The 14,850-nt window shown below is 36.5% G+C and overlaps 1 protein-coding gene across 2 annotated transcripts in view; it reads right to left on the reverse strand.

Annotated features, from left to right (window-relative positions):
- Positions 1-14,850, reverse strand: part of FCHO2 (FCH and mu domain containing endocytic adaptor 2) — an 82,851-nt gene that overhangs the window by 21,536 nt on the left and 46,465 nt on the right. The window contains exons 11-18 of one of the 2 annotated variants that reach the window (XM_010725584.2): positions 13,283-13,337; positions 10,984-11,162; positions 10,511-10,522; positions 10,088-10,112; positions 9,249-9,291; positions 8,518-8,612; positions 1,900-2,003; positions 469-598 (exon numbers count right to left, since the gene is read on the reverse strand). In XM_010725584.2, coding sequence (XP_010723886.1) covers positions 469-598; positions 1,900-2,003; positions 8,518-8,612; positions 9,249-9,291; positions 10,088-10,112; positions 10,511-10,522; positions 10,984-11,162; positions 13,283-13,337 — 643 coding nt within the window. Of the gene's footprint in view, positions 1-468; positions 599-1,899; positions 2,004-8,517; positions 8,613-9,248; positions 9,292-10,087; positions 10,113-10,510; positions 10,526-10,983; positions 11,163-13,282; positions 13,338-14,850 lie in introns of both variants that reach the window. The other variant, XM_010725583.2, reaches the window with a different exon arrangement.

Consider the following 14,850-nt stretch of genomic DNA (forward strand, 5'->3'; position numbering starts at 1 on the left):
TGGAAACTGCAATTACAACAATAAAAAGCAAATACAAATAGCATATACATTCTGTTTTGAACATCTGTATTCATTCAAGTCTATAAGCATCCTTAAATATTTCTGCACTTATAACAAATTTCAAACAAGTACACGATAACATGCTGTGCTTGATGAACACATACACAGAAACACAAAACACAAAGTTATACAGTATTTCAGTTTTGAAAAATCTTTCACTAAAGAATAAGACAAAATTTGATCAATGGTCTACTCTAATAAAATAAACTGTTCTAACAGGACAGAACATTGTCCTGTCAATTGCAGGTAGGTATTTCAAAGGATTCTTGAGGTATCCAGACTAGACTTACACATGGAATGACTAAATGCAAGGAATGGTTTTCCTAAGAAGCAAAACATAGTGGTAGAATTAGGCCACCACTAGCAAGTTAAAATGGTTAATAAGTTAATATGGTTAATGTAACTTACCAACTGTAGGTGTATTTGCTGCGCTAAGGGAAGCAGAAGAGGATATTGAGGAGATGCTCTCAGCACGTGCCAAGGGAGCTGCAGGTGGTGGACTTGAATTAGAGGTCAGTGGAGGGCTAAATGGCCTAGGCTGAACAAAGGAGATAACAAGAGTATCAAACAGGCAGGAAGTCACTTAAAAAATTAATTTTACAAACATGAAAAGAACTGTAAATAGAAGAGATCTTCATTTCATTTCACAATAAATGTCTAAATGTCAAAGTGCTTCTCAGATCTTTTAATGCTTTGTATATCCTACTTTCCAGCATAAAACAGAGAAGACAAATTTTCCCTGGAGACCGTAGAATCATAGAATGATTTGGGTTGGAAGAGACCTTTAAGATCATCTAGTACCAACACCCCTGCTATAGGCAGAGACATTTCCCTCTAGACCAGGTTGCTCAAAGGCCCATCCAGCCTGGCCTTGAATGCTTCCAGGGAGGGGGCATCCACAACCTCACTGGGCAACCTGTTCCAGTGTCTCATCACCCTCACAGTAAGAGTTCCTTCCTGATATCTAGACTAAATCTACCCTCTTCCAGTTTAAAGCCGTATCCCCTCATCCTGTCACTCACAAAAATGCCTCCTCAATTTTTCTGTAGGCCCCCTTCAGGTACTGGAAGGCCACTATGAGGTCCTCCTCATAGCCTTCCCTTCTTTAAGCAGAAGAGTACCATCTCTCTCAGCCTGTTCCTATAGGCTTGCTAGGCCACATAGTATCTTGCTAATTTGAAACACAGGAAGGAAGAGGATCTTACCATAGTAAAATTTTTTCAAGTAAGTCAAATGGAACCCAAAGAATTGTAATATTCATAGAAGAGATCAAGCACGGTTTGGTTTGATATGCTGCCTGAGTATGTGCATTCTTTGCCACATTTCTTATCAGTAGGTGAACCTGCACTGCAGGCAGGGAGCAGAAACAACCTCTCTCTATGTTGATGGGCAGCTGCTGCAATCCCCTACCTCCTTTCACCGATCACCTTCACCAAGGGCAGGGTGAAGTCACAGCATGTCTACTTGTATCATCACTGATAATGACCCACTCAATGCCACTAATTCCCCAAAGTTTTGGTGATATTCCTACATCAGTGAAGCTTTGCTAATAATTTTGCTAGAATTGTGAATAATTTAATCCCCCCCACACGCTATCCATGCATTTTCAAACTATTTATTTATTCAATTAAAAACAATCCAAGATCAGTTAAGAATTATTTTTGTTACAGTAACACACTTATTGCAAATAATGCCCATACCTATCTGGCAGTGGTGAAAATCTGAGTATGTGATTTCTTGAGCCCTGACTAGAAAGTAACTCTATTGTAACAATGCAAACAAGTAGTATATCTGAAATTGACTTATAAACAATAATTTCTTAAAAAAATCAATACATACTATTTCATTAATTCCACTAAGTTTCCCTGTAGACAATTTTGTTCTTGACGCAGGCCTTGGAGGGGGTACAATGGTGCCTATGGTAAGAGGAGTTGTGGGTCTTGCTGAAAGAAAGCAAATGTAAGAAAATCAAAATTAGAAATGTCACAGTGAACATAAATAGGTAGTCAGTCGAATAAAACCAACTGAATAAAACCAAACTGAATGTTTCTATTAAAAGTTCCCGTTTTACAGTTCTATTTTGTAAGATTCACCACAAATCAAAAATTATTTTTAAAAGTGCCATGAGATACTCTGAAAAGTGACTCTAAAAATGGCATCACGGTATTTCTCAATGGTCTCAAATGATTTCCTATCAACTAATCTCAGAGCTTCTTATGCAAAAGAAGATTTTACCTGAGTTCATTTTCGTGTATATTCTATATAGAATCTATAATCTTTCATGTCTTACTGTAAATGAAAAATTCAGTGCAAATTCACATTTGGTCCTGGCTGATAATATAGCCTAACCGTTAATATGAAATCATGCCTTCTGAAATTCCACTAATTTCAGTAAGTAAATGCCAGTTTAACACAAAAAATTCAGCAAATTACTCTGTTGATTGCAAGAACACAGTAGCTCCTTATTATCTCTTTTAGCCAACCTGTCAGATCTTAAAAGCAGTACAAAATACTGCCTCCATGTCCTTCTAAATCTAGTAGACACAACCAACAGGTGATGGCAGCAGTATAAAGATGCCACTTTTACCAAGTCACTTTTTTGAAGAGAATTGTATTTGAAAATAAATGTTAAATGCCATCCAATGAGTATGCCATAACTTCAAAATAGAAACCCGAATACATTGTTATCGTTGCTGCGTATCTTATCAGCTCCCTCAAAAAAAAGGCAAGGTGCTGAGTTTTGATGGCAGCTATCCCAGATGTGTACAGACTGGGAGAACTCCTTGAAAGCAGTCCTGCAGAGGACATGGGGGCCCTGATAGACTAACAGTTGGATATGAGTCAGCAGTGTGCGCTTGCAGCCTGGAACTCCAACAGTATCCTGGGCTGCATCAGAAAGGGAGCGGCCAGCAGGGAAAGGGAGATCATTGTCCCTCTCTGCTCTGCCCTCATTAGGCCCCATCTGGAGTAGTGCATCCGGTCCTGGGGCCCTGAGCATAAGAATGATGTGGAGCTGTTGGAGAGGTTCACCTCTTCTCTGAAGACAGACTAAAGGAGCTGGGCTTGTTCAGCCTGGAGAAAAGGCGGCTCTGGGGAGACCTCACTGCGGCCTTGAAGTGAACAAGGGGAAAGGGCTTTAAACTGAAAGAGGGGAGATTTAGATTAGATGTCAGGGGAAGTGTTTCACTGAGAAGGTGGTGAGGCACTAGCACAGACTGCCCAGAGAAGCTGTGGATGCCCCATCCCTGGAGGAATTCAAGGACAGGCTGGATGGGGCCCTGAGCACCCTGAGCTGGTGGGTAGCAAACATGCCTAAGGCAGGGGGTTGAAACTGGATGGTTTTTATGGTCCCTTTCAATCCAAGCCATCCCATGATTCTGTGAAATTACTCTGGATAGTTCTTTTTTTGATTAAGTAAGATAATATTAATTTTATTAATGTTACGTAGTTTTTATTTTCTCAGGCATCCAACGTAACTCTGCCCTCACTGAGGTAATGGAGCTTCATTGCTGATTTGGGAAGAAATTTGCCTAATACTGACTATAGCAACCATATGCTCAAGCTACACAATACATGCTAAACATCAGTAATCTGCTTCAGTATCACAGATATTTAGCGAATCAAGCCCAATGCCTGTTGCTTTGCTCTTTCAGTATGTAGCATTATTCTAATACGATCCGCTCTTTAAAATATTGGATGTTAAGGAGAAACTGTTCTCAGTCAAATTTACTTAAGTTTATTTAATCTGATCTATAGAAAGCAGGTTCAGAATACATCTGTTTAAGAATGGAACTGTTTATACGAAATCAAGCATTTAATCTTAGAGACTTCATTGCTCTCTGACATTCCAGGAAAGTACATGTGTATTTCCAGAAAAGCTAAGCTGCGTACAGTTAAGAAAAAGCAATGCCTTTACAGTTAAATAAATTGATTTTTCCTCGTATGTCAAGTTGAATATTTATTTCAGTATCCTAAGTTTCAATGAAACTGATGCTAACAAGCAATTTAGTACATTCTAAGTTAAAAAGTTAATTTTAAGGTAAGCTAGAATAATGAAATGAAAAATCAGTCCAAAGCTTGCTTTTTGGAGTCAGTTATTAGCAAAGAGCAGTACACAATGCATGCTTGCCATACCCTTGTTTGAACGAACACAAGGAGACACTAAACTATAGTCCAGATGTGCTGAAGATGATGTGGAAGAAATTTCGGCAGCAGTGCCAGTTTCTTCAGTGAATAATTGTTCATGGCATATAGTATTATTTGAAAGGTCACTTTGATCCTCAGAAGCACAGCAGTTGGAAGAATCCCCAAGCAAAGCAGAAGAGGCAAGGCAGGCATTTTCAGTTTTAAAATATAATCTTTGTTGCTCCTTCTCGTCTGTGCTGGTTTCTCTAATTGTAAAAAGTTCATCAGCGAAGGAAATCCACTGACTCTGAGACCATGAAACAGAGGATAAAGTACTGATACTCCCTGATGGTACTTCTACACCAGATTTGCACAAAGTGCTAATTATGAAGTCTGGTGAGGATGGGCTTCCAGACCCAGAATCTGTCTGGAGTCCAAGCAAAGACTGAGATGCTCTACATCCAGGCAAGCCACTGGTAGATGAGGAATTCCTATTGTGCTCTCTTAGAGTAGCTGAAGGAAAAGGTAAGAATTGAAACAAGATGGAATACTGAAATGATAAAATATAAATCCAGACTTAAAAGGTGTATTCAATATCAATATCCTCTGCATTATTACTAGTCAGCATGAAAAATAACTGCTCTATTAGGCTAAAAATCACACCACTTACACATAAAAGAAAAAAAACAACAAAACATATATCGTATCGGCTTTGTCCACACTGTCAAACACATCACTTTCCATTCCTTATGCAAGCCAAGAAGTTATCTGTGTTTTTTCTTTCTCCTTAAATCCCGAATTCTCATGATTTTGTTTAATCTCTAACTTCTTCTATATCACATTAAGTTTAACTTCTTCTTGTCCTTTTATTTTCCTTTTTGGTGTCCTAATCCATTTTTATTTCCTTTCAATAGCTTTCTCCTTTCAACTTCTTTCAAAACAACTTAATCAAATCTACTCTTCCTTCCAAACATTTATGCTCTTACCCACACCTGTAATGGAAAGGCCCAACATAAACGACTGTTCAGTGAATGAATGATGACAATGAAGTCATGAGATGTTGCTTGCTTCTTACTTTTCTGATCCTATCAACCCCTTTTTTAGTGAGTCACAGTATGCATGAGGCACCATCTACCCCAGTTTATTTTCTCTCATCCCAGAATCTTCAACCTGCCAGAAAATTAGAGTTTTCCACATGTTTTCCCTGCATTTGGCTGTTGCCTGTTGGAGTAGAGGACAACAGAAGCAGCAAATGCAGTTAGTCAACTCTTTAATGTTTTGCAGATTGGCAAAGCTAAGAGCAACAGCAGAGTGGCAGAGAGAATTAAAGAGAGCAATAAATTCACATTAGAAGCATAGGTCTTCAAAGTTTTCTTTCTGTCCTGAACAAGTACATTATCTAAGACTAGATAAACATGTACTTAATATAGGTTTTTCTTTCTGACATTTTTATGTCTTGTATGTACTTAGGTACTGAAAACATCATTCAAAGCCTTTGAAATGCAACTGTAAATCTCATACTAAAACTATGGGGAAATGTGCAGGATTATTTTTAAAATGCCTGTTTATAAAAATGGGGAAGATAAATAAAAGAAGCATTTATAAAATATCAGTAGATACTAAAATTGTACGTTGGGTTTGTTCAAGATAAAAAATTAGCTTAACTGTCTAATAAAACAGGATTGTTCATGGATGACCAAAGTTTACTTCTATGCTGCATAAACCACAGCCTGCAAGAATACCACAGTGGTTTAGGTGTTCAATGATTAACACAGTTATGAAACAGTATCTTAAGAAATTCTTTAACAGGAAAAAGACAGAAATATCTATGGGACATGATAGATCATACTTTGTATACAAAGCAAACAATTCATTGTATATTTAAGCAATTTAAGTTTTGGATTGAAACTGTTAAAACCTTTCAACAGCAGCATTATCTATATTAACATTCAAGTTGGAAATAAAACATTGATTTCTATAGGTTTCAAAAGAGAATCAGATCAAAGTTGTGTACTTCTAAAAGCTACAGGTTAATGAGCATCAGAAGCTAACTTGATTTAAACAACAATACGAACTGCAATTCAGTAAAAAAAATCCAAATATATTACTACTTTGATACATTTTAGAACACTTTCTTTCTACTTAACTGCATAGGTCATTTCACTAATGTAAACAGCTTAGCTAATTCCTAGAACAACAATCCTTTTAATAATTATTTAGCAGAGAAACATTACAAAGGCAAAATATCTAGATATTTAGATATTTCTCATATCTAAAATTGACTTTAATACCTAAGACTGACTTATGCCCACAAGGCACTGTATTCCACCAATTTCAATCAAATGTAGGGATCTGCACATAAGCCACTTTTAGGAGGTGCAAAGCCATGTGCAGACTCCCCCTGAAGTCTGGCTACTGATCCCAACAATCTGTCACTGCTCATCAGCCAGAGGCTGTTCTCTCCACAGTTCTGCTGACAGGAGGGACTGTATGAACTCTTTCTAACCTGCTTTACTCTCCTACCCATGAGTAGCAAAAAATCAACTAATCACAAACCAAGCTTCAATTGATCGATGTGGCCCTCCAAGTCCCAGACTTCAGGCAGTATGTAAGCCTCTGTCTAACACCGGGATAGATGATCACCTGTCCTGCAGGATAGTTGTTGGCTGTCTTGAAGAAGCTATGCCACCAAGTGGAGGAGTTACAGGAGGAAATGAGCAGGCTGTGTAACATCAGAGGGAAAGGACAGAAGCTGATGACTTCAGGCACTAAAAGGAAAGCTCCTGTCTCTCCTAAAGGCTTACAATTGAGGAGGTTCACTGCCCTCACAGCTGAAGAGAAGACACATGAGCCTACTTGCAGTGAATGTAGTACTCCTTAACAGTGCCAGCTGGAAGACTACCTGGAAAAAGAAGGTCATATAAAGGGTGACTCCCTGCCATACAGGACAAAGACATGCACCTATCAACTCAAGCTATCAACTAGAGAGTTTACTTCCTGCTGGGAGCCTAAATCAAGGATACTGTGGAGGGACTGCTAAAGCTGACTGCTGAACTCTGTAACTACTAATCCCTCCATTCTTCCTTGTGAAGCATATATAATACTTCTAATTCACAATATCTGCACTAACTACAGAGTTCTGCTGGGAGCACTAGTCAATAGCGTGGGGCTTAGGTTGTCTTCTAGGCAATCTTGCTGGTGAAAGCAACAGAAGGGCACTAATAAAACAGGCCAGGAAATGACTGCAAAACTGGTGGCGGTGACAGGGTTTGGGGTTCTGTGACCAGGAATCCTCGTACATAGATCAGCATCTGCTTGGGAAAGATTGGATACACCTTGTTACACAGCAAAGATGTTTCTACCACTAGCATAGCTGACCTCATAGGAATGATGGGGTATGGAAAAAGTAACCAGTGGTCCTACAAGGGGAGCTGGTGATAGTTGTGGAGCAAACAGCAGAGGAAGAAATCACAAAATCAACAATATGGGGCTTAAGTGGAGTCATCTTCAGCACTTGCATGCAAGCAAGGAAATGTCTACAAAGCAATATCATGGAGAGATTCCCAAACCCTTTCTACCAACTCTTCAAGCTCAGGCACCTCTATGAAGTGCATGTACACCAAAGCACAAAGTATGGGGAATAAACATGATTTAGAGATTTGTGTGCGGTTACAGGGCTATGATCTGTGACCAAAGCAATAATATAGCTAGAAAAACAGATTATTTTGAGAAAACACAACTTCTTTTCAGCATAATTCACTCACATAAATACAATTCACTTCCTCTTAGGTGGTACAACAACTTTCCCCTCATCCAGTCTCAGTCCTGCCCTTTTCTCCTATTGCCCTCCAGTTATGCCCACACATCTCATAACAGAATAATGAATTCACACAGAAAACAGACTCTTCACTGCAAAGTGTTATGGAGGCTTTGTACTAGATAGTTCAGCAGCCTCCTCTGTAACGAAGAAATCCATTCCTGTTCAAAATGGTTCACAGTTGCTGCAATATCCTCCATTTAATCTTTCAGCCCCATCAGCAAAAAAATTATTCCTTCAGCACAGATAATCAATTTTTGGAAAGGAAGAGAAGGAGAGAAAAAACCAAAAGCAAGATAGAATTTTCCAAAGGTTACTTGTGTTCCCCCTCCCCGTTTGCTCCCCAGCTTAAAAGCCTGATATATCATACCTTCCATATTATTCATAACATGGGATACCACTTTAAAAATTCTTTCATTTTGGCAATTTAAATACATGCAATTACTAAAAAAGTAACCACAGAACATCCTGAAGAATATGCAGAAAAAACATTTTCCTGCTATCGAATATCTCACCTGAGGAGGATGAGGAAGCCAAGGAGGCTGAAGAGGAAGATTCGAGAGAACTGCTAAACAGTGGATCCCATGCCAGAAGGTCACTGTTCCCCTTTCTATAGTAAGAGTTACAATTGGAATACAAATGAAAGGCACACATACTCAAAACAATCAAACTACAGCATTGATAGTTCATCTGTGGTATTCATTAGCTTTTGCATCTAAAAGTAAATGCACTTACAAATTGTAGCACTAGTTTACACATAATTAAACTATACGCATATACCCCTTTATTACTTTTGTGTAACTTTGTGTATGGACATATGTCATTATGCTAGTATGTATTCTCACTTTCAGCAATACGTACATCTACAAACTGATCTGTTTCGGCTCATGTATATAAGCAATATATAAACTGTCCAAATTCTGGGCTTGTGATCTTAAACACTTTGCAGTAGAACACTATGCAATGGAAACTAAACAAAAAAAAACAATAATTTTTCATCATGCAATTTTAAATACCAATTGAGACATCACAAAGAAGAAAATGCATTAGAAAGGGAAAAGCAAGCAAACAGAAATCTTCAATGTTACATTATTACTCTTTAATTCTTACAATGCAAAAGATGCTTAAAATAGCAGTCACCTGAAAATTCCAATGACTTTCTGAGTACTGGAGAAAAATAAGACCAAATCTTCCCCCCCGCCACCCCACAAACTTAATTTGACATAATTTTAAAAATTGAACTTACTCATTTGTCGGAGCCGAAAGCTTTGATTTTGTTAACTCCTCACCTAAATAAAAGATGGAATAATAAGACCAAAGTATGGTATGCTAAAATATAAATATTTCTGATCCATTATAAAAAGATAGTAAATGTTTATAATTGCTGCTCAAAGCTAATTATGAATTATTAAGAAAATGTATTATTTCAGAATAACGTAAATTCAGATGCTCCTGAAATACCTTCTGAAGGAAGAGGACTATACAAAGCAAAGCATTTTGGAAGCAAGTATTTCTTTAAATCACTTTAAATTTCTGCCTCAAATTAAACTGCTTACATCAATTTTATTCTTCAGTAATTCTGGCTTGTTTTCTCACTGAAAAAAAAAACCAAACAACCTAGAGGATTGAGACTCACACGTTCTGCCTTCATGGTCAGGTTTTGTATTTTGGTTTTAAAACAGTACTTTGCAAATTTGTGAATAATACTTAAGATGGTAGAAGGGCTCCAAGAACTTACACAAGAGTAATCTCCATTTGACTCTTGGACTTGTTTCTCATCATAGTCACAGACAGTATCATCTGATTCCCAGCACAGGGAACAGTTAAGTATACAGAAAATGAAGAGATCTTTGGAGATTACTAGCTGCTTTGAAATTTTGACCAGATAAGCTAATTTTGTCCTTTAATTGACTGTGAGTAGTTCGTTTGAAGGAAAATATCAAAAAGGTATCCAGAATTGATAAGACAAATATTTTCCTACTTAAAATACTGAGTAAGTTCATTTCTTAAGCAATAAAAAGTCTATTTTCATGCTACATGAAAAAACTAACATAAACAGACTAGAAGTTAAACAGTCACACTTACTGGATGAATTTCGATTCATTTGTGCCTGAAACAGAAGAAAAAAAAAAATTAATCAATTTCCAAACAGAATGCTTAGTAGTCTCAGGGCTCGTATTTCCACTCAACTTTCTATGAGATATTTTGCTTTCAATGCCAGGTAAAACATTCTGGAGTTTATGGTAAACCAGAACATGACCGTGACAGAACTAATGCACACCCATGACGTGGGACAAGAAAAGGCAGGAAAGAAGACTGCGGAGCTGATAAAGTCCGCAGTATTACTAAACAACTTTGCAGGCTAGGTCATAAGACTAAACAGTTTTCATATTGCACTGTACATCTGACAGATAAAACATTCCTAAGCTTTTCTCAGTAACTCTCAGACATAGTACACTCATTTGATTTTAAATTAAAAAGATGAATAAAAAGCCATTTTGTACTTACAGGACTGTGTCTCTGCTTTCAAAACATGGGGAAAAATAGAAAAATCACCATTAGTAATTTAATGTTATGTATAGTATCTTCCTTGTTATCAGAGCCATCATAATTCCGATCTAAATATTGTACTAGATAAATTCAAAACTATTTGTAGTACCACGGCTTGATGTGAAGGATCGTTCTGCGACTAGGCAGAATGCACACAGTAAAGCTGCACCTTACAAACGACCTATATTCGCGTTACATTATCAGTTTTAAAAGTCTGAGCACTCCTAAGACTTACATGAAAGTTAAAATCTAAGCGAGAATTATTTTATATTGCAATAAACTGCATTAAGGGAGACTTACTCTGCAATGAAAAGAACTTGAATATAGAATAAATTCTATAAATTGAATATTCAATTCTAGTAAATTGAATATTTACAGTAAAGATTCTGACTTTTCTTCTCATTAAAAATAAAAAGAACAAAATTACTTACAGATGTTGCTGGAGAAAGAGCAATGTTCCCTATAGAAACTTTTAATTCATCCAATGAAGGCATAGTGTATTGAGAACTATTATTTGGCTGTACAGGTTTTATTTCTATATGGAACCTCCTGGGTTCATCATCTTCAGAGTCAGAATCACTGGATGAATAGAAATGGTTCTCTTTGATATGTTTTTCTCAGTTAAGGTGGAAATGACAATGGAGTGTCCATGGTACTTCTGCCAAGCATAACTGCAGAGGAAGCAGGAGCAGCAGCCATTACAACTTGCCCTTTCTGCCGAGCGGCGCTGACAGTTTCACAGAAGTTGCAAAGAAGGCTGTCCAGTAAATGAAACACTACCACCAGCCTACAAAGGAATCACAGTGACATCACAGCCTTCAAAACTAGCAAAATATATGTAGCAGTGGTTCTTTACATGGTTCTTCCTATGCATATAAACTCCATTGGGCAAAAAGCTCTGAAAGGTCTATTCTAATCCTTAAAAGTGCGTTTATTTTTACAAGAAACAAACTGAAAATTTTCCTGTACTCTAAGACAAAAAGTACCTTGCTGTCTGGGCATAGAACACATAATCTATATATTGCTTCTGTTATTTTCACTTTGAAAAAAAACAGCCATTTGAACAAAATCTCTTCAAAGCATTCCCTGACAAATGTCAAAACCCTAAACCCTAACGGCATTCTAAATCCAATTCAACTGATGGGTTCCCTGAGATCTGGTGAAGCAATATTCAGATATCTCCATCTTAGTCTGTCCATCCTCAAAAATTGATCACATCTGGAAAGCACAATTTTAAAGACAAGCCATTTTTTATTCCAGAAAATTGCTTTCTTCTGAAAGGTTCTGAATTTCAAGATTCATTGCCTACCCATCAGGATGTTGTATACAGCTTTTGTATAGTGGCATAGGCTGACCACTGAAGTCTATTAAATGGTTACTGGCAAAGATCAGTTTAGATGTGAATGCCATGAAATGAAAGGTCACTTCATGAAAGATTTTTCAACACTTAAGACTGGCCTTACAAAGCTTGACTGCCAACAAATCATCTTAAGAGTTCCCATATGCAGAATAAATAACCATCCTTGGATGCTATTGGAAGGAAAAGAAGAAAACTGATGACTTCCTGAATCTGGCCAAGAGATTCTGAAGCTGCGGTATAACCTAGCTGACAAGGATTGCAAATCACTAAGCTTTGCCACTAGATGTACAGACTTTTCCATTTCCTCATGACAAAAAGGATAATGGAGAAAAGAATGTCTGGGTGAATCATTTACAAAGAATGAATAGTATTCACTTCTGTCTCCATTTCATAACTATATATAAAGCATAAAGTAATGATGTTCCCCCCAGAACTGGATAATAGTCTTTCACTTTTATATTGGTTTTGCAAATAAGAAATAACGTGACTGTTTTTACCAGCAAAGCAAACTTCCCTGGGGTAAACAGAAGAATATTCTGCAAGTTGATAAGAGCAGAGAAGCTCTGAGGGATTGACACACAGTAAGGTGCTTTCAACCAAATAGTTTTTTTACTCTTTAAGGTAAATTCAAGTCTAAGTTTACCTTTTATTTCTAGTCTCTCCCCAGAAAAGCAGAATGCATTCCCAAAAATTAGTGATTTCACTAAGGGCTTGCATAGACCTATCACTAGCCAGATCTCAAGTCCTGCGCACAACCTGTTTCTGGTGGGAGAAAGAGGAAAAAGTCTTTTTCTTCAAAGAAAGAGCAGAAAAAAATCATGAGCTTCCATGAAAAATGACTCATGGCAAAAACCTTATCAACTTACCACAACAACTATTAACATACAATAAAAACTGCGTGTGCTGGGATGACTTCACTAAGAAACAGAAGTTCTATTTCTGCACTGTTGGCATTCCTATTCTTTCTAGTGATGTTATAAAACTGTGGAGAGGGTGCAGGTATAGAACCAGTAACTGTTTACCATGCTTAAGATAGTTCTACTTTATGAACTCTCTGAAAGCTTGTCACAGAGAAAGATCTGCAAGGCTACCTTAAAGTTTTTGTTCACATCTTTGTTGTCTTTAGACAAAGAACATCCTTTTACCATTCCTAATACATCAGATTTAAATTCTAACGTTTACGCACACACACAGAATCGAGGCTAGACAAAATTCAACATAGTTTGCAGAAACTATGAACATAAGAATGCAAATTTGAAACACAAGTATCATGACATTTTCCTCTGCTTAACTGTTTAAGCAGTATTCTCCCTCTTCAAAAAATTATTACAAGATCAAATAAATTAGCACAGTAATAGTGAAAAGGATATCCTGTGTTGTTTCTGGTTTAATGCTGTATCCTTCATCATCCACGTCAGGAATGTTCTAAAAACAACAACAACAACAAAGGTATTGACAAGTAAGTAAAAAAACTGGATCTTATATAACTGACGAACTGAAATTGATTATGATGGCTAATTAAAGTAATCACTATTTAATATTAATTATTGCAGCTATTTCAAGTTATTCTCTATAGATCAAAAGTAGAAAATGCAACAAAACAACCTCCACTTCATTTCCTGTGAAAATACATTTCCTGTGAGTTTTAATCATATACTTTTACCAGTTTGCTACCAAAAAGGCCAGAAAACAACAGAAGTATATTAGGTAAATAAGCTTACAATTCTTTTTGCCCTAAATATTTTCCCAGTTTCTACTTCTAATTCCTTCAGTTAAACCACTGAAGGCCCTGATGATGCAGGAACATAACATTTACTAAGTATGAGTCAAAACTTCAGTATGCAAGTAAAAGCATTCCAAGTTATACAGCTTGCAAATTTTCTCCCCCTTGAAAAGTCAGCAAGACTGTACTGGTGCATCAGCAAAAGGTATCTACATTAAGTAAAAAGCATGGATGAAATTTAAAAGGCATCTCAAGCATTGTGCTGGATTTTAAAAGCTACTGAACAATCAGGAATTTCAGCTTTTCAGGTATTGCAGATAATTAAATATAAATTGAGAAAATTACACTAAAAATAATTTAAAATGCCAGCTAAGGATTTTATTTCATAAAAGAACTTTGGAACAGAGAGAAACAAGTTTCTAATACGCTAATCTCAATTTTAATTATATGGGGAAAGAAAAGTCACACTTGTGTTTATTATATACTGACTGATATATTTTCATATACGGCTAATTATCCCATTCAAAACAGAAGAATAAATGAAAAGACCGTGAGTGACTTTGTGAACTGAGATGCCACAAATAAGATTATTATATAAAAAGCAGAACCCAGACATCTTCAACATGTATTGATTTTATCAGTTTCAATTTTTAATAAAAACATGAAGATTAATGTTTAAAAAAAAAAAGACATTTATTCTAATGTATCAACAGTTTATCTGTATTGAATTTGAAAACAGGTAGTGGGAGGCAATCTGAATGAAAGTGAAATTTACATTATGGCCAAAATACATCTTTCTGATATAAGTCAAGAGATATAAGAACATGACTTATACTAGAAACTTCAAGTGAGCTAGAAAACAGCCAGTGAATCTAAAATTTGAACTTGGGTTTAAAGACATATTCAGCTTCAATAGATATAGATAAGCATAAAATTGCTGTCCTTCCCTAGAAATCACAAATGGGGTATCTTATATTTTACTGATACATCCTTCTAAACTTAGCAATTGTGAATTAAATTAAATTAATTTAAATAAAGATCAAACTTTTTGCCCAAAGGATTAAGAAACTCTTAACAACAGGTGATAGCATACCTAATTAGAAAGCACATTAAACTAAAGACAGCAAAACTGTATAAACTCGTACTATTAAATATAGAAAATTTAGATGTAATTTCTTCAAACTTTTAAGACACAGCCACACCGCTATCTGATTT

The sequence above is a fragment of the Meleagris gallopavo genome, chromosome Z (genome assembly GCF_000146605.3).
Source record: "Meleagris gallopavo isolate NT-WF06-2002-E0010 breed Aviagen turkey brand Nicholas breeding stock chromosome Z, Turkey_5.1, whole genome shotgun sequence".
Classification (NCBI taxonomy): Eukaryota; Metazoa; Chordata; class Aves; order Galliformes; family Phasianidae; genus Meleagris; species Meleagris gallopavo.